Raw genomic sequence first — 25,258 nt, forward strand, 5'->3', positions numbered from 1 at the left:
CAACAGGTTTTCTTCCAAGATTGCCCTGTATTTAGCTCCATCCATCTTCCCATCAACTCTGAACAGCTTCCTTGTTCCAGCTGAAGAAAAGCATGGTGTGTTCAGAGTGATGTGCAGTGTTAGTTTTCCTCCACACGTAGCGTTTTGCTTTTAGGCCAAAAAGTTCGATTTTGGTCTCATCAGACCAGAGCACCTTCTGCCACGTGTATGCTGTGTCCTCCAAATGACTTGTAGCGAACTGTAAACGAGACTTCTTATGGATGGTTTTCAACAATGGCTTTCTTCTTGCCACTCTTCCATAAAGACCAGAATTGTGTAGTACACGACAAATAGTTGTCGTGTGAACAGATTCCCCCACCTGAGCTGTGGATCTCTGCAGCTCTTCCAGAGTCACCATGGGCCTCCTGGCTGCATCTCTGATGAGTGCTCTTCTTGTTCGTTCTGTAAGTTTTGGTGGACGGCCATGTCTGGGTAGGTTTGCAGTTGTGCCATACTCTTTCCATTTCCGGATGATGGATTGAACAGTGCTCCTTGAGATGTTCAACGCTTAAGAAATCTTTTTATATCCAAGCCCCGCTTTAAACTTCACCACAACTTTTTCTCTGACCTGTTTGGTGTGCTCCTTTGACTTCATTTTGTGGTTTGCTCCCCAACACTCTTGCTGCACGCTGCACTTGTAAGTTTTTTATTTTTTAAAAATTTGGAATCTTGTTAAATATTTCCTTCCACTTCACACTTGTGTGCCATTTTGTGTTGCTCATTCACATAAAATGCTAAGAAAATGTATTTAAATTTGTGGTTGTAACGTGACAATATGTGAAAAGTTCCAGGGGTATGAATACTTTTGCAAGCCACTGTAATTGTGTATGCACTTTGGAGCACACAGGGCAGTGACCTTCCCCTTCCCCGTGTTCTTAGTGCATGAATTAACTCACTCTTTGATCACAAGTAATGTTTCCTGATTAATGCCTATAGTGTTGTAACAAAGCCTGTATTTTTATATAGTTTAGAATATACTGTAGATTATAAAAGGAGTCTACATTTGATGGACATACATGAAAGTTGTGAAAATAAATTATGCATACTCTATGTGCACATGTAATACCAACAGCTGCGGGCTTTGATGTGTTTAGCAAAGATTCCATTGAACAGAGCCTGGTAAGTTTTGTGATAAACTGTCTGATAGAGACAAAAAAAAAAGACGCTCTTCTCAGGAGTCATATATCTCTGCCTAGAACCTCCCGTTTTAGTTTCTCACAACCATATCTTTATCTTTACCCAATGTATTCAAGGACAGTTGAGGTAATTATGTTTTCGTGTTTTTAATCAGAAGTTTCCTTGTGTAATGGCACCCTCACGCGTGTAAAAGTGTATTGGCACAATAATTCATAACCAATCAGAGACTGTCAATGATTTCTGTGTTTTGATTATGGACCAATAGAGAACATTCCATCAACCAGCCAGGAGGAGCATATTCTGAAAATATAAGTGAATGCACAACTGAGCCTGTTCAGTTGCTTCATGAACCAACTCGTTTTTACATGTATTTTGTTTTGATATTACAGTAAAATCTTTATTGGATTGGACTCTATTCAACTCAAGTGTTTTATTGAAGAAGAATTAATCACTGTGTGAGAGGACCTGAAGACATCTGGCCCAGCTGAAGGTTTTTCCTCCCACTGTATTGAAGCACAGACGAACACACACAGGTAGCGAGAGAGACAGACAGAAGTGCAGAAACGTTATGTTAGCTAGAAGCCCATAACATTTGTTCCCCAAAACGTTGTTGGCAAATTGATAATCTTATAACTATCAAATCAATTGCTTATGATAGCAGATTGTTGACTTGAGATGAGAGGTTAATCAATTCTGTCTTCATCATCTGCATCAGCTGACAGCAGATGCTGCTGGCTTTGCCAACTTGATAGTTCTGCTAGCTGGCTATTAATGTTACTCTACTGCTGGCAAACTTTGCACTGGCATGATCATATATGAGCACCATTGAAAAAGAAAATATGTTTGTTATGAAACGTGCTTAACAACGACATACCACAGGCTCAGCAACAATAAAAAGCTTCACAGTTACACTTGCTTACAGTCCCGCAACCATCCAAAACAACAAATTATTATGCTACTTGAAGACGTGGATTTCAGGGGTCCATCTAAGAGATGCTGAGAGTGTGGCAGGCTGGACAGAGAGTGAGCCAGGCAGGCAGGCAACTTCCAGAGGCGAGGTGAACCTGAACACAGGGAGACGAGTTACTCTTTGGTCAAACCACATGAACACATGAGGTTACCACAGAGGTAAGCTGACAATCTGGTGAGTGAAGAGCCAGGGTATAAATACTGCAGTGTCTTGATTGTGGATGGGCTTCAGGTGTGTGGTAGGGAGAGCCGGCGCATCAGGTGAAGGAACTGGAGTAGAGATTGTTGGTCACATTTTGAGGTCAAAGAGCATCGAACACAATGATGCAGGAAAATTGGTGGAGTTAGTGTGGTGGACATGGACACAGCTGTTCGTCATCTGAATGCTCCTTGTGGCAACTACGGAGACCCTGAAAGCCCAGCACACTGCAACTTAAGAAAGCACATGCAAATAGACAAAACACAAGCAAATGAAGAAAACATCTTCACCAATGTGATAAGTTTGTTGTTATTCAGCAGTGTCCTCTATGCATTTCATTGTTGGGCAGGGTGTTGATTAGTGCCTACTGGTGACACCTGAGCCCGGTGTTTCCAGCCTATAAAAACGAGGTCCTGTTACTCATACTCTTCTCTTGGTTTTCTCACTCGTTCTCCCTCTTTTCTCTTTCTGTTACCTTAGTTCCTCTTTTGTTATTTTATGCACCTTACAACATCCACACACTATCCCACTCATGCACACCTTGCACTGCTGATTCCACTGATACCCACATTCCACAGCTTGTTAATGTTCAGTTAAGCATTTTATTAATTTTCTTTTGTTAAACTGTTAAACTGGTGTCTACCATATTTGTGTAGGGAGTTGTGGTTTAAATGGCATCAATATTTATATTAAATAGAATAATAAATTATTACTATTAATAATTAATAGAATTTAACTTGTTAAATTCACATCAGGGCACCACTCAAAGAAGAGAAAACTGATAGCCTGTTAATGAATTTAGTCTCATAAAATTTCAATTTGGGTCTCTGATTAATAATTAAATTAATAACTATTACCAAAATTACCATCAATAGCTAGTAGGTTGAAAGATTTTGAGTTCTACATAGAAGAGGTTGGCAATATATTCACTCTTATACAACATTAAAGAAACCAGCATGTATATCCACAAGCATTTATTTAAAAGATAAACTAAGTAAAACACACAATTAATCTAACTAAAATGGGTGAGCGCCAGAAAGAATGTGTGTGTTTCCTTGTGCACAAGAACACACGTGTTCAGAAACAAAGAAAGTACAGTGAAGCGGGAGCTTTAAGATTGCTCTTCACCATGTGTGGTTATGTTTAAGGCCAAATTAAGGTGTATGTGTGTGATCGGTGTAGGATAATAGTGCAAAGTTAAAAAGTTAGTTAGCATGCAAAGACACTGTGTCTGTGTGGAGCATAATGTTAACTAACATCAACTTAGCATGTGCCAACCAAATAACTAGGGCTAAAACTATTCCTCAAGTAATTTGATTACTAAAAATCATCTATGCAAACTATTGGCATCGAAGCTTCATTTAATCCATACATTTACATACAGCACACTGTGTTTCGCACGGATAATTATTACAATGTGCTTACACTGTGTGTGATCAGAGATGGTGTGTCCAGTGTCTTTGGTGTGATTTGACAGCGCGGATTACAAAAAGGTGGAAGAGATAAAATAACGAGGGGCACAGAGAAGAGACAGGCCAGACTAATGGTACGTGTCCACAGGAAGCTACAGAAAGTGTCTATGAAAACTGTACTTTATTGTAAAACCGAACTAGCCTACCACAATAGCACGTCAATGCTTCAGCATCTCAGCAGAAAGCATTCAGTCTATGCATCCAGTCCACAGAGCGGACCCAACACAAGGTATACGAAGGCTAGTAAAGAATGTAGGCTATGTTAATTATGGTTATATGTAATGGCTAGTTACATAAATCAATATGGTGGCTTGTTATGATGTCCCTAAGTTACCTAGGTTTTGCTCAAGAATATAACAAAAAAAAAAGAAATGCTGCGGTCAATTTTTGAAACCCTGGCTTATTTTACTGCTTTCTGATAAGCAGACATTAGCTCTTTCAGAATTTCATGACTCCACCAGACTGTCCTTTTCCCATTTCAGTTCTGTTTGTCTGCATTTTCTCTTTATTTCTCTAGCATTGTTATTTAGCCAAGGCATGCTGCGAGTTGGTCTGATGGCCTGATTTTTGCAGGTGCTATAAAATCAAGTACAACTTTACATGTATTGTTATTTAGAAAATCCTCTGTAGACATATTTGGATTTTGGTTATTACTATAGATGCAGTGAAGGCCTTATGAAAGCTGTCAGCAGAGTTGGCACTGAGCACATGAGAAGAAACATAAGTACCGAGCAAACAATTTTCAGTTCAGAGAATATTACACAAACGTTCCTGAAGGGTATGGGAATGTTCCCCTATGGTTATTCTGGAAAGTTTTCTTAACATATCTGGAACACTTGTTTCCGGTAAAAAATGCAGTTCTCAGAATGTTCTGTGAAGCGCATTATTGCAAAGTTATGGGAACGTTCGCCTAACCTAAAAGGAATGTTCCCAGAAGGTTTTGTTTTGGTTATTATCTTGCCTTGATTTCTAATAATGCTACTCTTTACTACCTCATACCTTAACATACTATGTGACTAATGTCTTCATCAGCTCACAGCTATCCATGCATTCCTCATCTTCATTCACCCGCTGTCTATCACGGTGGCATCTGAGTGTGCCAGGTATCCCTTTCCCTGCAACTTCTTCCAGCTGCTCCCTGGCGGTCAGCAGGGGCAACCTCCAAGCAGAGTTGGGAGAAGATGCACTTCTCCAGTGTCGTCCCGTCTTCCTCCATTTCAGTGATCACACTTTCAATCAGTCCAATAAAAATTGCTACAGCAGTTACTAACACTACTACTAATAGTACCGTTATACATAGCATTCAAACGTTATTTTTCTGGCACCTATTCAATATCATACTAATAAGAGCAGAATAATAGGCAAATAGTCGTAAATAAATAATAGTAACTATCATGATTAGTAAAAGTGATCTGAATTGAATGAAATAATGGTGATAATACAGTAATTATAAAATACCAAATTAACTAAACAATCATATCTAATAGCTTAATTGTTATTCATTGGTTTCACCTAACAGTGTAAACACAGCACCATTTTGGGACCCAAATGTCACCACTGTTGATTAAGAAAAGTCTAAATTAGTTTATATTATCATTCAAAATCAGATCTTAATGAATACAGTTGGCTTAAGGAGTATCCACTGAATGTCTAAGTTTACTGGGCACTTAAATTTAGTTGGGTTAAGAGATACAATTTCATTTTAAAAGTAATGCAAATCTGAATTGGCATTTTTGTTTTCTATCATATTCCCATTAGCGTCATGTCAGGATGTGTAATTGTGCAGCTAATTCTTTATCTTTCTATCCTTAAATCAGCTGTATATCATCCAGTTGTCTCTGGATGATATATCATTTTTGGCCTTTGTATCAGTTTTTATTACCTTCTATAAAAAGGAGGTTATGGTTTATGTTAAATTTAACTCAGCACTTATCCGTATCTCACATCTGGTGACCACTAACAGGTCAGTCACAATAATTGAACAATTAAGTGTACATATCATTACAGACAAACATTTAGGCAAAACTGATGTATGTAACTACAGTAGTGTAACAGGTTGGTTTTGGTTTGTGAGAGTGCAGCCTCAGCACTGTTTGTCAGGTCTTTATCTGTACGCATCAGTAATACTACAATAGGAACTGTGTGTTTTACATGTATTAGACAAGTTAAATGTGATGGTCTGTTTATAATTATGAGGTTGATGCATTGTAACAGTAATTTCATAACCCCTATAGAACAATACAATTAAAATTTGCACAAGACTACAATGCATGTTGGTGTGTGAATGTCTATATTTAGGAAACAATGTGTCGTTACTGTGGATAGAAAATTAATATACCCCCTTCAAAGTTTTTACATCTGTAAATTTCACATTTTAAAGTGGGACCCAAAGTATACAACATACCATATGATTGCAATGAAATCTTTTTAAATTTGAAAAAAAGCTGCCATTGCTGCCCTTCACAGGTAATATCTTCCAGATGTTGTGAGGTGGTATTCAAAACCACACACAGTCTGTTACATCCTTGCTCTCATGTGGCTCCTTTTTCATCACAGGTATTATAGCGATCGGCGCCTTTAGAATACATGCATCACACACGAACACCCACCAGTCAGCTCAGGGGAATATCTATGCCAGCATTTCAAACCAAAATGGCGCGCATCTACCTGCCAGTGGAAGAGGCACAGTCTGTCTAAGAGTGACAGCCGATTAGCTTGCCAACTCCTGGCAACGAGCCAAAAAGTCAGTTGTTCATAGTTCACCCAGAATCAGATTATTCTGTAACTTTATCCTCTATTCCGTAAACCCACCATCAAACTGCTTGGCTCCAAGGCCGACCATTCCCTGGAACCTACAGCAGCAGCGCACTGGCTGGACTAATGGTACATGTCCACGGGATCCGTTATTTCCACGCTTCCCATTCATTGTCTATGTAAGCAGCCGTGCAATGTATGCTGGTAGCACTGCAGTACGTTTCGAGAGATGGGGTGATACGTTGGCCTCTTCTCATTTGCATAAAGTTGAGGTCTAGGCTACTTTATGCAAATCAGGGGCGTCCAGCAAGACTCGCCGCCTCTGGAAACTCCCCAGAAACTTTTAAACTAACCGTTGTCAATCTATAATGAAGACAGATTCAGCAACTGCATGGCTTATTTCTCGCTTCAAATGTTTTCAGAAAATACATTTTGGTGAACTATTTTCGTAATATAAGAGGAAGTTACCTAACAAGCTGCCATGTTGGTCCAGTTTGAAATCAAGGAGCAGACCTGTCTGCCCACGAGTGAAAGCATTTGTCCAATCAGGTGCAGCCATGCAAGTGTTTGTGCAGTTGGAGGGAGTATGTAGCCTGAGTTGGGACCACCATTTGAATTCATTCATTTGTGGGACTTGAACTGAATTTTTATTAGGACACCGCATGCTCCTTTGTTCTGTAAACAAAGGAGAGCCATTGAACTCAGTTTCCCACAATCGTCCCCCCATGGACCCAGCTTCCAGCTATCATTGGTCAGTCTGACCTATGACCCGTGTTGTCACCAGGTCAATAAAAGGGTCAGTGGCAATTGTTCTCTCTCTCTTCTCCAGGAACTCTTCTAAAGCAGCTGCTGTCTCCCTCTTTCTGTCTTTTTCTCCTGGCTTCATCTAGTCCACCACCACCGTGTAACCGGCTTGGAGCAGACACACAGCACAACTGAACTCTCTCTCTTACAACAGCGACGCAAGGGCCTGCATAAGATTTCTGCAACAATATTTAGTTAGCGCCAGCGGCTACTACACAAAGTCTGCCAGCTAACTTTAAGAACTAACTTTGTGAAAATGGAGGAACTGGTCGCTCTGTCTGTTTTCCCTCAAACGGACTGCACAGCAAAGACTTTTCCTCAAAGCAACCTTTTTTCCTTTACGGACTGGTAAAGTAACCACTGAATCTATAACTGGGCATAACATAGCATAGCAGAGTACACAGCTAAGCACAGGACTTTGTTACTTTTATGAATGTATCTGTATTGATTTGGTTCATTGAGTTTTATTGTTGTGATGTGTTTTCACTGTTTCACTGTGTTTCACTGGTAGCCACATGCTAAGTTGATGTTAGTGATGTTTCACACAGACACAGGGTCTTGCACTATCCTCTTTTCTAACCTGGCACTGTTTAGCCTACACAGTTCACACGTAAGAATGGAAGCTTCATCTTCTAGGGTCGTGAGCAACAACTCAGCCTAGACTGCTAATATTTCTGTCCAACCTGTCTTGAGTACATGTGGGACACACATTTGCTCAGCATCATTTTAATGCTGTAGCAACCAAAGTAACAGTGTGACTCACAAGTGCAACCTTGATTTCACTGTTGTCCATTTGTGCATTTCTTTGCTGAAAGACGAGCACGTAGTAGTGTAAATTCTCAGACAAGGAGAGGATTGTCCAGCACAGCCACTCCTGCTGCAACGCCTCCGTCTGAGTGTTCTGAACTCTTGGTCCTCAGCAGATGACCCACACACTCGTTCATCACCATGTCTTTACCTTGCCTGTAAGGAAACAAAGAGAAATGATAAGACTAGTAAATGTTGAAATATTTTCACAAACTAGACAGGATGTGGACGTATACCCTCTACTGATTGATATTGCATGTTAATTGTAAACTTTTGTATATTAATACAAAATTATAATAGTTGTCCCTAAAAGTTGTCCTTATTAGATAAACCTGCAATATCAGCTTTTGGCTGGGGGCTACGGAAACAAGTTGTGAACACAACATTGACATACTGTATCATCACCTTTTAAAGTTGATATGGTGAACAGTTGCTCATTTACACATCCAGCAGCAGTCATGTTTCTAGTCATCTAGCAACGGAAGTCCAATATTCACTCTCTTTTAGCTCTGGTTTTGGTCTCCAACAGCTGTGGGAAATATCTGGCTCTTTAGCTGCTAAATGCTCCCCTATGTTCACCAGCTAGTCGCTAACTGAGTCTGTCTGCTGTTTGGTGCTTTATGGCAGTGAGTAGCTGCAGGTACATAGTGGAGCTGCACAGCTTTCCCACTTGGAATAAAAAAGCTTGGCTGTCTAGACCTTACTGCTATTGTGTACTATAGGTTCTTTTGTTTCAGCTCATATTAGACCATGTTTCTTGCTTTCCAAAGCAAGATGACAGAGAGGGGTAAATAACGGGTCTCTTTATTTATAGCAGAGAGTCTCCCCTATGGGTTCAGCAGTGCATTTGACAGCTCTGGGTAAAGTTATGCTGGAGATCATTTACAGATAGTCCTTTGCTTAATTTCAGTATGTTTAAACCCATTTTACAATTGTGCAATGTAATTTGACCAAACAGCTGATCTGTCATGTAATATTTGTTACATCATTAGTTGTTCAACAAATGCGTTTCCATTGCCTATTTGTTGCATAAGCTCTTTATTGACAAAAGGAAAAAAGGAAAACACCTCAAGCGAGTGTAAAACCTTTTTAGCGATATTGTGGAAGTTTTGCCGAATTTTGCTGCTTCCAGGTTTTCTAATGAGATAATTTGCATAAAACTGCTTGGATGGAAACATGGCTTTATGTCTTGAACCACTTTTTCATTACATTAGGTCACAGTTTTATAACAAGCTATTTAAAATAAATAGAGTGGAGCAGAGCGAGGATGAAACACTGTTTCAGAACGTGCACATGTGCAAACTATTTGAGGAGTAATTGACACTCCTTTGCCAAGGTCTGCATTGTTTCGATGTGCAGCCATTAAAATTAACAACATGGATTTAGACCTAGTTGCAAAGCCAAACACAACAGCACATAAAATGAACAGAAAGAGACAATTAAATCGTTAATCGCAATTATTTGTATGACGATCGTCAACTTAAATTTCATGATTGTGACGGCCCTAGGGCTGAGCAGGAAGTGTACAGTGGGTTTTTACAGCTTTTTGCTGAAAATAGCTGCCTGCTTCAGACAAAAATTAAACTATGAGAGCTGTGAGAGTGAACCAAAACAGTAAAGTTGTGTGCCCGCAGCTAAACAATGAGCTGAAAATCACCATAAAGCTCTGTAAAGCCGAGGGGAGCTGCAGAGTCAGGTAATAATTCTCTGTAAGTTCATCACAATGAGCAACAACTTTCACATTGTCATTTGTTACATTGTTATTATAAAAAATGATTACAGCACTTTAACTACCTTCACAAGTAAAAGCTTGCTTCCAAATAACAAGATTCTTGGTCAGTAAGAAGACTCAAAAATGTGTTAGTTCACTCAAAACAGTAATTGATTTTTTTGGTTACCTGGGGCAGCAGAAGAAGCTGTAAATCCAACATTGACATACTATTATGTTTTGAAGTTGTTGTGGTAAACTTGTTAGCAAACATTTCCCTTTTATAGAGCAGACATCGATCAACATAACCATTTATTTGGAGTTGTGTTTCTGGCAACCCGATGAGTGTGAGTCCAATTTTGGCTAATTTTTAATCTCTCAAGAAAAAAAAACGTGACTCCTTAGCTGCTAAATGTTGTACTATGTTTGGAACTTTGACTGTCTGTGGTTTGGTGCTGGGCAGGTAGTGTACAGTGGGTTTGCCAGAGCTTGTTTGCTGAAATCAACAGCCTGCGGCTGCTGGAAACAGTGCTGATGAGAGCGGTAAGAATGAACCAAAACAGTAAAGCTGTGGGCTGGACAGCTAAACCACGAGCTGAAAAACACAAAAATACTGTGTAGAGCTGCTAAGTCTCTGTGGGTTTGTCACTACAAGCGACCCATTTCACACTACACACACTAATTTGATCTATTGTGAATAAGAAAAAATATAGATTAGTGCAAGATATTATCTATTGATAGTTAATATGTCCACTGTTTATTTGTCTTAAAAGCATCCAAGAGTGTCTCATGTCACAGTTTGTTTTGAACCGTAAACACAGTCTTCCTAGTATGCTGGCTTTGGGAACAAAGTCACACCAGCGAATATCTTTAGTCTAAAACACATCAATGAACATAAATTAATTCCCACAAAGAGGACATTTTGCTCTAAAAAGGCTTTTTCCTTTAGAAAATATTATCTTGATTAAAATTATCAGATAACTGGAGCATCACATTAGACTTGGTTGAACATTAGAATGTGCCTCTGTGCAGAGAAAGGATTTTGTCTCTCTCTAATTTCTTACACTGGGATGAGGCGCTAATGCTGTAGAAAGGGTGAGGAGGAAGAACAAGAACCCTCCCTGTACTTATTGGCAGTGAGTATAAAATCAGGATAAACTTCATAATGAATTAGACAGCTCTATTTACTTGCAGTGCAGTTCTGAGATATTGAGTAGCAGTTAAAGCTTAAATGAAATGAATAAAAAACCTTTATTTAAAGATCACATCTTCCCATAACACAAAATCCATGTAAAAACTACATTTTATGCCAGTGAAATAGTGATTACATACCTGACATATGCTCCAAACACTCCCAGTTCACTGAGACAGTTACTGATTTTGAGAGGAGCGTGTCGCCTCAGCAGGTAGTTCTGAAAGGGGGTGGGATGGATTTTATCCATCAGAATATAGGCCATCCTCTCTGTACTGTCCTTCACTCCTTCCAGGACCTGGCAGATCTCTGATCCATAGATGTTGTTACCTAGAAAAACGATGGTGTAACAAAGTATGGAAAAACCTTCAAAAACCAGACTTGAGACTTGACTTACTTGACGCCCATGCTTTAAAGGAGTAGTTCAACATTAGTTAAAACAACTTAACTCACTTTACCAGAATCCGATAAGAAGATCGATACCACTCTCATCTCTGTACGCTAAATATGAAGCTAGAGCCCAGAGACTGTTTGCTTAGCTTTGCATAAAGACTGGAAGCAGTGGGAAACAGTTAACCTGTACCTCCAAAGGTACAAAAACACAAGACATTGTGGTTTTACCAGGGGTTATGAACTATTTCTTGGCCAGACACAGTAACTTCCTGCAGTCTCAGCTGGTTTCCTGCTAACCTCACAGTGATGACAAGGACAAGTGACTCCAGGAAGTCACTATCTTTGGACAGAGGGTAGCTGCTTCTCGCATTTGTTCAATTACCAATATGATTGTCTCTGTCACAGTAATACGTCAGCAATAATAAATCCGTTTCTGCAGCCAATTTTTTTTATTAATGTCCATTCTCCATTTCCATAAATGCTGTTCGCAGTAGTAACTATGACATACACTTCCATGGAATTACTGACATTTCAAAGTCTCCTGGTTTAAGAAATGGTGACTGATGTGGCAGTGGTTTTAGGATTTGCTACATGGGGAAATTATATTCTGTAGATGTTTCTCTCATCGTACCTCCTCCCTCTCGCTGAGGCTTCAGGACAAAGCGGTCTGGTGTTGCCAAAGCCATTATTACTGTTTTGTCACCCTCTGGTCCCTAAAGGCAATAACAACAAAGAAACAAACAGGAAAGAGAACATGCCAGGACATATTAGCACAGAGCATTAGAATGCAATGATTTTACTTTAATGTTTTCTGTATACATTTTCAGTGCAGAAATGTACATTTAATAGAGCCTAGAACATGTTGTAGGTTAAAGTGACCATCATAAGGTGGTCCCCAGGCACTAACAGTTGGGACGGTCTTGTCAAAGAAAAGTCATTCTATCTTATGAATTTTACAAAATACTTCCCTGCTCCCTGAACATGAGTAGATTGAAGCACCAGCAGCACCACACACTTTCAAGTAGTAAAACCTTTGTTTAATTTCATGTTAATACTTATTGTGATGTAGTCATGTGTGGCTCATATATAACTCCACAATAAAAACATTGCAACAACTGTGTAGTGTGTGTTTTTTCTCACCATGTCTAGAGTGTATAGGCCAGCAAATGTTGCTCTGATCTGCTCCACAACTTGGGGCTGGTTGGGGAAGAACTTCTCCAGAACTCCAGGTCTGGCAAGCATCTGCTGGACCTTCTTGGTTCCAGCCAGGTGAGTGCTGATATCTGGACATTTCACAGCCAGAGAGCGCTCCATCAGAAGCCGAGCATCCCAAGTCTACAATTCAAAAAACACAAATGTGTTTCTTTTCTTCTGGCAACGATTCTGATATATCCAGTACCATTTTAACTAGCCAATGATTCAATACAACTGGATTCAGACCTGCCTCAATACATTACAATGCAGTGCAATAGGATGCCATATGATACAATGCAAATGAATAATGAATTTATTCTTTACACATAAATCAATCCATTCATATGACAGAAACAATTATTAAAATGGCCTTCACATTTTAGTAACTATGATAACATCCTTTTTGGAATGAAATTTTTGAGTTCATCGTAATTGGTTAGTTAGATATGTCACTGCCACAAGTACTACATATTGTCACACGTGTCAGGTTTTCCAACTCAAAAGTGGGTCTACACAACTTTTAGTCCATGTTCAGACATTAGCACTGTGTGAAAAAACACAGCCCCTTCATTCATTTAAATGAGGCCACTTGATACCGGCTTCCCCCCAGCCCACACGTCGAAGTGTCCTTGGGAGTGTATGTGAATTTTTAGTTTAGTGTGCAAATGGGGTGAATGTAGTGTGTGAAGCGCTTTGAGTGGTTGGAAGACTAGAAAAGCGCTATACAACTAAAACTACTAGATTAAGATTTAAGTTAAGACCTTTTCAGAAATGTAGTTCTGAGGCATGTAGCCATTCCTGAAGTACACCACAGCAACTTCTTGGCCATCACTGAAAAGAGAGTAACATAAATGCACAGTAAGTACAACCAATCATAATTATATATCTTCCTGCTATGTATAACATAGTTTTAATGAATGAATAATACATTTTATACAAATGTATTCATTTTGATTTAACCAAAACAGACTCACACAAATAGCCTCTTTTCCTGATCAAGGGACCCTGTTTTACAAACATTGTCAAACCGCTTTCTTATTGTGGGAATGTTCCTGAAACACAGTGACAATAGTGTGCTGGTTACAAAAAGCAAAATTTTTCACATCATACACAATACTAGTCAACTACCTGAATGTCCATTTCAAACTGAATGATGGACTAACTTTTCACATGATTAAAAATGCAAAAGGAGGCATTATAAGATAATAGAAACAAAATGTAAATCAACATATTCCAGTTGGTCAGCGGGTTATCAGGGAAAAAAACGACACAGCGGCATGAAAGTTACAAATTTGGCTATGTTTTCCATTAAAATTGTATTATTTTCATATCAAATATCATGTTGGCTAAAGCTATAGGGGAATGGCTTACTTCTTCAAAAACAGCTCCCCTGTATTCACACATACCTCTTCCACAGTTCGTTCTCAATGTATCGCTGGTCAAAGATGTTCCTTTGGCTCTCTTCCACCAAGAACATGACGACTGCTCTACAATGACAACAATTGCTCCTGTAAAAAGCTCTCACCGCTACCTTTAAACATTATTCTGGACATTTGGTTACTCTCACTGGCAATTGTTTTGATCAATTATTTTCTACCAATAGTACATAATACAGAATTTCTTAATACACTGCTTTCTTAATCAACTCAGAATCAGGCCTTAGTCAGGTGTTACATGTGATCATCTGTGACATATGGTACCTTTATGCCTGCGCTTCCAACTATATAATGCCAAGCATATCATTCCAGGAGTAAAGGGTATACCAACATCAGCAGAGATCTTATTCTACTGGACAGACTTCATGGTTTCCATCCACTATTAGTTTATGGTATTGGTATGATGCAGCTGGTATTTACAGTAAGAAGTAGAGTTTGAATATTCTACCAGCAAGATGTTTTTACTTGAAAGGTGGTTTTGTATAATATGCTTTTGTATTCTTATAATAATTAATTAATAACTTTGTATCAACTTTTATATCTTTTGTATATATATCCTTTATTAGTTTGTGTAACTGTGGTACCATGGCTGTATTCCTCCCCTATAGAAGTATATATATATATAGGGACCAGAGGGTCCCCAGGTGAGCTGGAGGAAAGCCAGACAAAGAACATCTTGTATTACTTAGACTATGATTTTCACTCTGGCAAGAATGCAAGAATGCAGTGGATCCTTGTCATGTGAAGTTTGTTGACTCCATACTATATAGAATGGGTCTTCCTTTGTCTCAGTGCAGATTCTGGGAGTACTGTGTTATACTCTGAGTCTGACCACACGTGTGAATAAATCAGTCTTAAATAAGAATAGACTCTTTCAATTGCCGTCACCAATCAGGATTGGTGTTGGTTAACAGGTGAGCAAAATTTGAGTTCTATTTTGCTTAAAGGCTTAAACTTTTGCTCTCCTGTGACACCCTCTCTCAAGACTCTTTGTAAGGTGAATTAATATGGTCAGTACTGTAACAGTATCCAGCACTTGATATTAAGCTAAGTAGATGGAACAGTGAGTGAGTACAGTAAGGATATCCATTGGGCCATAACATGTAGTTTCATAAGGCTAAATACAGTGGATGTACTTAATTCATACCTCTCTGATCTATAGAGCTCCCAGGCTTTGGCAAGAGCACTGGCCAGACCAGCTGCTGGGTTGTTGTCCAGGATGTGCTGGCTCTCCTCCAGTCGGCCAGCCACCGTAAGGATGTGTCTTTCGAGCAAGATGAAGAATATTTATGGCAATGTTAATTACAACAAATTATATGTTATTACTTAATGGCCGCACTTTATTTCACTTTCTGTCAGTTATTTCGTCATTTTAATTAAAATGAATAATTTTAAATTAAAAACACACTTTAGTTTGCCTAGACAAAAGATTTTACATGGTGGATAAGAGATTTTCTTTTTGACACAGGTGTAGTATGATGACAATGATGTTGATGAACAATTTTTCCTCTTTCACTGAGAAAGCAGTGAACCTTTCCTGATTTCGCTGTTCACATGACCTCTGGGTCACGAGGCAGGCCCTGTCAGGACTCGAGGATGACATTAATGTAATGTAATGTAGATAAGTGACAGCTGATCAATTTACAATGGAATAAGCCCACCTCCCAAAAAGTGGCCTGGAAGTTCACAGCACTGAGACCTCATGAAACAAAAAGGAACAAAGGAACTGACTTTGCAATGCAAAATGGTATGTACATTAATTGATATGTTTAAATCAACCATATAAAAGAAAAGTATGAAGCTGTGATTTAACATACTGAGTTTGATTCAGAGAGAATAGACTTTGAACTAACAGGGACTGTTTACACAGATCAGTTTAATGTGCAAAAAATTGAGCCCATGATATATACATATATACACACATACATATATATACACACACAAAAAAAACCAAAAAACTTCGTCCTTCACCCTCCGCGGGTGGTCTCATCCTTCGAGCTCGGGTTATCTACCAGAGGCCTGGGAGCTTGAGGGTTCTGCACAGTATCTTTGCTGTTCCTAGTACTGCACTTTTCTGGACCGAGATGTCTGGTGTTCTTCCAGGGATCTGCTGTAGCCACTCCTCCAGTTTGGGGGTCACTGCCCCGAGTGCTCCGATGACCACGGGCACCACTGTTGCCTTCACCTTCCAAGCCTTCTCCGATTCTTCTCTGAGCCCTTGGTATTTCTCTAGTTTCTCATGTTCCTTTTTCCTGATGTTGCCATCACTTGGTATTGCCACGTCAACCACAACGACTTTCCTCTGCTGTTTGTCCACCACCACGATGTCTGGTTGGTTTGCCATTATCATTCTGTCAGTCTGAATCTGGATGTCCCACAGGATCTTGGCTCAGTCATTATCTACTGCCTTTGGAGGTGTTTCCCACTTTGACCTTGGGGTTTCCAGTCCATACTCCGTGCAGATGTTCCTGTACATTACTACATTACTTTCCCTGCCAGGATCTTACACCCTGCAGTTATGTGCTGGATTGTCTCAGAGGCCTCTTTGCACAGCCTACACCTTGGGTCTTGTCTGGTGTGGTAGATCTGGGCCTCTATTGCTCTGGTGATCAGGGCCTGTTCCTGTGCAGCCATGATGAGTGCCTCTGTGCTGTTATTCAGTCCGGCCTGCTCTAGCCATTGGTAGGATTTCTTGATATCAGCCACTTGAGGTATGTTCCGGTGGTACATCCCATGTAGGGGTTTGTCCTCCCATGATGATCCCTCCTCCAGCACCTCTTCCTCTGTTCCCCATGGCCTGAGACATTCACTCAGCACGTCATCTGTTGGGGCCTTATCTTTGATGTACTTGTGGATCTTGGATGTTTCATCCTGGATAGTGGCTCTCACACTCACTAGTCCACGGCCACCTTCCTTACGGCTAGCGTACAGTCTCAGGGTGCTGGATTTGGGATGGTGAGGAGCTTTCGTGTCTTAACATCTGTGGTCTGTATCTCTTCCTTTGGCCACCTTATTATTCCTGCAGGGTATCTGATCACTGGCAGGCGTAGCTGTTTATTGCATGGGCCTTGTTCTTGCCATTTAGCTGACTTCTTAGGACTTGCCTTACTTGTTGGAGGTATTTGGCAGTTGCTGTTTTCCTTGTTACATCTTCGAGGTTGCCATTTGCTTGTGGTATTCCAAGGTATTTGTACCCATCCTCAATGTCTGCTATTGTTCCTTCTGGGAGTGAGACCCCTTCTGTGTGGACTACCTTCCCTCTCTTCGTCACCATTCGACTGCACTTCTCAAGCCCGAATGACATCCCAATATCAGAGCTGTAGATCCTGGTGGTGTGGATCAGTGAGTCGATCCCGCTTGCTCTTAGCATATAGCTTGATGTCATCCATGTAGAGGAGGTGACTGATGGTGGCCCCGTTCCTGAGTCGGTATCCATTGCCAGAACATATGCAGAACAGCAGTGGGGACAGAGCATCTCCGGTATATGCCACATTTGATGGATACTTGTGCAATACTTGTGCAAGTGGCTTGCCATTGGCCTCAAGGGTGGTTTTCCACAGCCTCATCGAGTTTGCAATGAAATCTCTTTGATGTTGAACATCTCCAAGCATTCAGTGATCCATGTGTGTGGCATTGAGTCATATGCTTTCTTCCCCAGCAGTGGGGACAGAGCATCTCCGGTATATGCCACATTTGATGGGTACTTGTGCAATACTTGTGCAAGTGGCTTGCCATTGGCCTCAAGGGTGGTTTTCCACAGCCTCATCGAGTTTGCAATGAAATCTCTTCGATGTTGAACATCTCCAAGCATTCAGTGATCCATGTGTGTGGCATTGAGTCATATGCTTTCTTGTAATCAATCCAGGCAGTGCACAGGTTGGTGTGTTGGGCTCTGCGGTCTTGGGTGACTGGGTGGTTCTGTCAACCAGGAGTTGGTGTTTGGCTCCTCTGGTTCCTTTGCCGATGCCCTTCTGTGCTTTGCTCATGTATTGATCCATGTGTCCACTTATCTTAGCCGCGATGCCTGACATAAGCTTCCATGTTGTGGAGAGACAGGTTATTGGCCGATAGTTGGATGGGACTGTACCCTTTGCGGGATCCTTCAGGATCAGGATTGTACGCCCTTCTGTAAGCCATTCAGGGTGCGTCCCATCCCTTAGCAGCTGGTTCATTTGTGCTGCTAGGCGCTCGTGGAGTGCAGTGAGCTTCTTTAGTGAGCTTCCTGAGACTCTTTCTTGGATGTCTGCCGCTGTGATGGTGACTGGATTCTGTTCAGGGAGGTTGCTGTGGTCCTCTCTCAGAGCCACTGTCTCCACATTTAAGAGTAGGCTTAAGACTTTCCTCTTTGATAAAGCTTATAGTTAGGGCTGGCTTGGGTGAGCCCTGAACCATCCCTTAGTTATGCTGCTATAGGCCTAGACTGCCGGGAGACTTCCGATGACTCTCTTCTTCTCTCCCTCTCCATCTGTATGCATTTTTATTCCATTATAGCATGTTACTAACTCGACATCATCTCTCTCCCATAGTTCTGTGCCTTCTCCTTTCTCTCCTCCTCCTCTCTCCTTCTGTCACTTTCAGCAGGTATTTCTGCCTCCGGAGCTGCAGAGACTGGATCTGTGGTTGTGGACCACTTGCTGCCCCTGTGTTCCTGCTCAACAACCGCTACTACAGTTGTCGTTATTGGCTCTGTTACTAATACTGACATTATTTTTCCTATAGCTGTCATTCCTATTATTATTAATATCAACACTACAATTACATTTCAACTATTTTAAACATTCTAGGTGGTATTTGCATTGTGCCTCCCTCTCCCCTCCCCCCCTCCCCCCTCCCCTCCCCAAATCTCTCTCTCTCTCTCTCTCTCAAACCTAACACAGCAGTGGTGGATGGCTGCCCACCATTGAGTCTGGTTCTATCCAAGGTTTCTGCCTCTAAAAGGAAGTTTTTTCTTGCCACTGTCGCCAAATGCTTGCTCATGGTGGCCGTTTTTTGGGTCTCTGTAAATAATATTAGAAAGAGTACGGTCTAGACCTGCTCTATAGGAAAAGTGCAATGAGATAACTTCTGTTATGAATTGCCGCAATATAAATAAAATGAAAGCCTTATTCTTAGTCTTTCACACCCAACTTGGAAAACACTACACCGAGTCTGGTTCTATCCAAGGTTTCTGCCTCTAAAAGGAAGTTTTTCCTTGCCACTGTCGCCAAGTGCTTGCTCATGGTGGGAATTGTTGGGTCTGCAAATATTATAAAGAGTGTGGTCTAGAACTGCTCTATAGGAAAAGTGCAATGAGATAACTTCTTTTAGAACTTGGCACTATATAAATAAAACTGAATTGAATTAATCTATCTTGTATTTTGTATATTTTTGGTGCTGCCTTTATTAAGTGGTATTAATGCTACACAGGAAAAGTAGCTGCCTAAAGGGGCACCCAAACTGTGATGAAATGGTTGACAGTGGACCCAATCAGACTGCCTGGGGTGACTGTTATGCATGAAAAACACTGATCATCAACAGATGATGTGTATGTAATGAATTTTAGTTGCACCACTAACATTATTTTCATCACACTTCAGAAACCCTCAGTTCATAAATAACACAGTCTGTGGGTGATATGCTAATGACTGACTTACCGGTGTACATCTGGCATGCGTGATGAGAGACCTCCAAAACTGGCAGCAAAGGTGTTGATCTCTATCTGCTTCAGAGATGATGACCCATCCTCTCTCTGGTCCAGCATGTAGTCGGAACGATTGAGACCCAACACAACAGACTAGGAAGAAGGAAAGAATCCCCATTCAGATTAATTTGAAGTTGATGGACAGAAAATTAAATGGCAAGAATTTTTATAATCGATTGTCTAGTTTCAGCTTCTCAATTGTAAGGATTTGCTGGTTTCCTTTGTCTTATAGAACAGTAAATCTATAATTTTTGTGTTTTGGACTGTTTATCGGTGAAAACAAGCTATTTTCTGACATTTTATGGACCAAGCAATGAATCAATTAATCGAGAAATTAAATCGGCACGTTAATCGATAATGAAAATAATCAATAGCTACAGTGCTAATATTGTGTTATTTCATTGATGGTGTGGAATCCCTACTGAAAGATCAACAATGCTAAAATCTGGGGATTAAAGTGGCAACAAAAAAAAAAGAGAAGTCACATTGAACAACTGATTTAACTGCTAAACTGGCTTAGTTATACTGAAAAAAACACTTTGCAATGGCAAAGAACAAAACTATTCATCTTGAATTGAAATTTTATTTGTCTCGCAAGCAACATTATATTTTGGTTGGTTGGTTACTGATTTATTTTATAGCCTAAATCATGACTCATGCTATTAAATGTATGCATTCTAAATATCCTCCATCTGAACTACAATAGACTCTCAATGAGGTGAAATCTTTCAATAGTTCCAGTATTATATGAACATCAAATGTGGAACCTTTGTTGAAAATATAATGATTTTAAACAATCAAATTGCAGTTCTAGTAACATTCTCTCTAAACTATCGTAGAAAAGGTTTCAGTCGTAGTCATCTGGACACTGTTTTCAGAATCAAGACGTTTCGGCTCCCATCCAGAAGTCATTCTCAATTGTGAAAAAATGGACAGGAACTCAGAAATTTAAGCTACTCTGTGTTACATAAGCCCTGCCCTCAGGAAGGAGTCTACCTGAGTATCTGTTGATTAGCTAGTTTCACCTGAAACTGACCTAATTGTTTCCACAATGGCCCAGTAATCATGGAAACAGTAATTAGATTTTTATATTTGATTAGTTTTTTGTGTGATTTCTTAGTACTATATTTGCATTGTTAAAGTGCAAACAAATTACTTTGTGGCTAGACGACAAGGCCTCTGACCCCAAAACAACTGACAATCTTAAAAAAATAGCCAGTATTAGCAAGGGTCAGTAATTTGACAGGGGCTTTAATTGCTGACATACCTGAGACCTTCCTTCTTTTAGGATTTGTTGGTGGATCCTGAACAACCTTGCAGTGAAATCATCCACTGCAATGGTGCTATAAACAAACAATGTCACTCTGTTAAAATCCTGAAAACCACTTAATCAAAATGTTACATTAGTTGTCACAGATCCACTCAGAGAATGTTACTATAATGTGATCTTTAGGATAAGTTTTGTCTTGGTATACTATGCTGCTACTTGAAACTACACTATATAGTCATATTTCCAAACTACTGAGGATGCCATCAATATTGTAGGCTCATATGCTACCTAGCCAGAGCCTCTTGCAGAAAGTCTGGATCCTGGCTGATCTTGTCCACCAGTGTGTTGTACGGAGTTTGCACTGCCAGAGCCTGGAGGAACACAGCCTTAGGCACAGGTGTTGGGAAGAGTGTGAATGGAGCATACGTTACCAACTGAAAAACAAGTTGTAAAATGTAAGAAAAGAACGCTGACATCAAAAAACTATTCATCAAAAAACAGAAGCACTGGACACGGAATGTGAGGAATGAAAAAAAGCATTTAGGCTAATATTGAAAATATTGAAAACACATGCTTAATAAAGATCTGTCCCAAATCCTGTGCCCTAAAGCAGAACAAATTCCTAACATGACTTCACATTGAACATGTCTGTTTTAACAGCAATGGCTTAAGTGAAGAATTTTGCTGTTGAAGCCTTAAATAATGCACCGCCACTGCTTCTCACAATGAATCCACTGAATACATTTTCGAATCAATTTCATAATTTAACGTTATTAGAGAAACAATTCTGCTGTCTATTCTATAATGTCCAACAGTGTACAAACATGGAATGACAAGACGCTAAGTTGAGGGTGATTTAATACCTGTGTGCTCACATGCTGTATGTAAAGCATTTTACTGGACATTGATTCATTCATCCATGCAGTTTGCATGAATGAAAGTTTCAAAGATAGAGAGGGAGTGTTCTGATCTGAACTATTGTAAGTTTTTTTTCTCTCCCACATTGTGAGGGGGAAAAGGGTTTTTATACACTGATCTGATCACTGCAACAACTTAAAATTGGCACATTCACTGTGTTTGTTGGTTTGTTAAATGTTTTTTATTCCCTTTATGCATAAGAGATGCTACTTGAGTGATTACTTATAAAATAGCTCTTAAGGTGCAACAAGATGCACATTGTTAATCTCTCTTTGTGTACTGAACCTTGTGCTCCTGCAGCCTTTTCTTTAATCGGACAGCATTCAATTCGGACTTGGCTCTATTGCAAGTGCTACAAAAATTTTACTGGGTCCTAATTAGTAAGATTACCATTGTGACTCTTACATTACAAAGTTCTGTATATGAGATTCTGAACATTAATATAGAAGAAAACAACTATTTGCTATGTAAAGATATAGTGGAGTAATGGCGTCCTGAGCAGAGAATGACATCGCACCCCCTCTGCCTGTGTTATCAAAGCTTCTCTGTGCTTTGTTAATACAGCTGGTCCGTCCACGTGTGCATGTTAGTGCATGTGAGTTCCTATCTGTGAAACTGTTGGTTTTGAGGAGAGCGGTTTCTTTTCTCAACTAACACAGTGAATTAAGGATTTATTACGACCAAACCAGTGTTGGTGATTGTTGGAACAGTGGAAAGACTGACAAAGATGGTTTTGGTGAGTTTTATTTTGTTTCTGTCCAGTTTGGATGAAGTGTATTTTACGATGATCTGCGAGGTAAAATTACTGTTTTTCTATGGAGTCTGGTGGGCCATAGTGTCGTTTTTTTCGGCTGAGATGCTGGTGCTCTAGTGCGACATTTAGTGGCAGTAAATGTCGCATACAGTACCTTTAAAGTGACTCAGACAACATGTAAAATTGCCATCACATTTACACAACAGTGTGCACGTTAGGAAGGGGCTATGGATTAAGGGGACATGTGGCAAAGCTTGAATGCATTCATCATTTATTATTGAAAATTACAAAAAGTTCATGTGAAGCCACGATTTTTTTTTTTAGATTGATTAGAGAAGGCAATCATAACCAAAATCAACCAGTGTTTTTCTGTGACAATTAAGTGCCTTCTACAGCCAAGTTATTTGGAGATGTATTACTTTAACTAACCAGTGAAACAGTCAGACATTCAGTCTTCTTCATCAAACCAAATTTATTGCATGCTCGTGAAAAATACAAGTTTAGGACTTTTAAGCAGTAGTTGCCTCTGGTTATGGCAAATAAACTGCAGGGTTTAAAAGTTATGTGGTGATTATTACACACCATTTACAAAGTGAAAGTTAGTTAGTTAGTTGCAGCAGATTATTCCAGTGACAAGGTTAAGAAATTACGGGCTGGTAGAATTCTGCTTGTTCACAATGGTCTATTGTCAAATCTAATAGTTAAGCATTAACAAATGATATCTAAGTTGGTAGTAAATTATTTTCTAACCATGACACATGTCAGCTGTTTGTCCTCTCTTCTGGTCTTTACTTATGTCTCTCTTCCACTAATCTTTGTTTGGCTATTCTCTGATTCATCTTCCTATTCACTTCATGCTGTCAAATATGACTGAATATTCACACCTTTAAAAGCTGTTTAAGAACAAAAGCTGTTTTATTCACTAGTGCTCATTAATCTGCATCTGTCTTGCACCTGTGTACCTACTGCATCTCTTTTCGTGTAAAATTCTCGTCGTGAGAGACAAACCAATTAAAAAGCATGCATATGCATGCCTCACTGAACTTTTTATTTTTACTCATATTACATGTAAATTATTTGCAGATGCACTCTAGACCAAGCTCTAAAACTAACACAAGTAAACAAGATACATCTTCCGTCCATGTTCTGTCACAACTGTGATGTGAGTGATGTCAAAGTAACCACTTCTTTACTTTACTTATGGCAATCCACTGACATCCAAACTGTTCATTTTTTAAAAGGTTGAACAGGTTTCATCATAAGAGAGACAGCTGTTGTAAGATGTAATGAATTATGCAGAGAAGGTCTCTGAATTGGCATAATGTGTTTCATGCAGGGCAATACTACTTTAAAATTATGTTATGTATAATATTATCATAGTCTGGCTCAACAAAAAATGCCTGTGTTTTCATTTCTCACCTCTGATGAATTGGGCGTCTCTTGGCTTCTCATTAGGACCCCCCGCAGTAGCGCTGCATCTTTTGCCACATCCTCCAAGTCTTTTATCAGGGTAGCATTCATCAGCACCTCATTTGGTATCCCCTGGGCCATTTTGATTTACCTTAGATATGATAAACAGTCAAAGTCTCTGGTAAAACAGTACACTCCCTGTCACTGCAAGTCACCTAAAAAAAAAGGAAAAAAAGGAAACAAGAATTTCCTTCAAGTCATGTATCTCTACTGTAAAAAAACAAAAAAACTTAGATAACACCACAAAACATTGGAGGCATAAGTTTAATTGTTGCTTTAGCGGCTGTCATATTTATAAACTTGTCAGTCAATTTGGGAACCATAGAAGGTTCCAATTCTGTCTTTTGAGTTTTGCTTGTGAGGTTAACGTTACCTTTCTGTTTCAAAATACAGAATCAATGTCGGTAAATTAACCTGCATACTCGTTTATACATACTTGTTAAAAACTAAAAGGGACAATACTAACGTTACTGTTATTGTTGTTGTCACTAGTCGCTTAACTTACCTAACGCCTAACTGGGTTTTAACCAGGTAACGTTACATACGTTGAACACCGTCGGCTAACAACCAGTGGCTGGTGGTAGTAGCTAGTTAGCTATCTACCTTATGGTTAGCAGGTTACTGCAGTCAGAGTTTTATGTCCTGCACTAAAGGTTTCACAAGCACTACGTGTAGGTCTGCGTTAACCGAATACTATTACCTTTAGAGGTGCACTTCTATCTTCCGCTACAAAAAAATGTCGTTGAAATATCAACACAGCCGCTTGTGATTTATTAAAAACCAGGGTGAGGTCGAATAGTCTTTTTTGCTTAGGAAGCTTCTTAACTGAGTGAAATGGCCCGGAAGTATCTAAAGGGCAGCCATGATGCGTTGGTCGAATTATCTAAACGCTAAAGAAAGACGCTTTAATGCTACCTTGCTTGCACTGGACCATGCTTTATGAATGGAAATGGAATAATGCTGCCCCACAATTCCTTGCGGCAGCAACATTTAAAGTGACGCACCATTGTAGTTTCACTACGGCAGACTGGCAGACCAATATAAATGTAGATGGCGCTGGTA

At 39.8% G+C, this 25,258-nt stretch overlaps 1 protein-coding gene across 10 annotated transcripts; it reads right to left on the bottom strand.

Moving 5' to 3' along the window:
- Positions 1–1,306: 1,306 nt before the first annotated feature.
- Positions 1,307–25,171, bottom strand: gss (glutathione synthetase). 10 transcript variants are annotated; one of them, XR_006379432.1, is made up of 15 exons: positions 24,897–25,159; positions 24,146–24,351; positions 21,343–21,488; positions 21,052–21,127; positions 19,738–19,877; positions 15,252–15,368; positions 14,075–14,155; positions 13,643–13,720; positions 13,430–13,499; positions 12,615–12,809; positions 12,106–12,187; positions 11,222–11,411; positions 8,138–8,337; positions 2,348–2,555; positions 1,307–2,240 (listed from the first exon to the last, which is right to left on the bottom strand). XR_006379432.1 is itself a non-coding variant. In XM_044210333.1 (13 exons), the coding sequence occupies exons 2-13, from the start codon at positions 24,275–24,277 to the stop codon at positions 8,214–8,216; spliced, it is 1,431 nt and encodes a 476-aa protein (XP_044066268.1). In that variant the 5' UTR covers positions 24,278–24,287; positions 24,897–25,171; the 3' UTR covers positions 3,304–8,213. The 10 variants fall into 10 exon arrangements, 8 of the variants coding, with proteins under 8 accessions (XP_044066268.1, XP_044066273.1, XP_044066267.1 ...); XR_006379433.1 differs by lacking the exon at positions 2,348–2,555; XM_044210333.1 differs by lacking the exons at positions 1,307–2,240; positions 2,348–2,555 and having other exon boundaries at positions 3,304–8,337; positions 24,146–24,287; positions 24,897–25,171.
- Positions 25,172–25,258: the final 87 nt, after the last annotated feature.

The sequence above is a fragment of the Siniperca chuatsi genome, linkage group LG10 (assembly GCF_020085105.1).
Source record: "Siniperca chuatsi isolate FFG_IHB_CAS linkage group LG10, ASM2008510v1, whole genome shotgun sequence".
NCBI classification, from domain to species: domain Eukaryota; kingdom Metazoa; phylum Chordata; class Actinopteri; order Centrarchiformes; family Sinipercidae; genus Siniperca; species Siniperca chuatsi.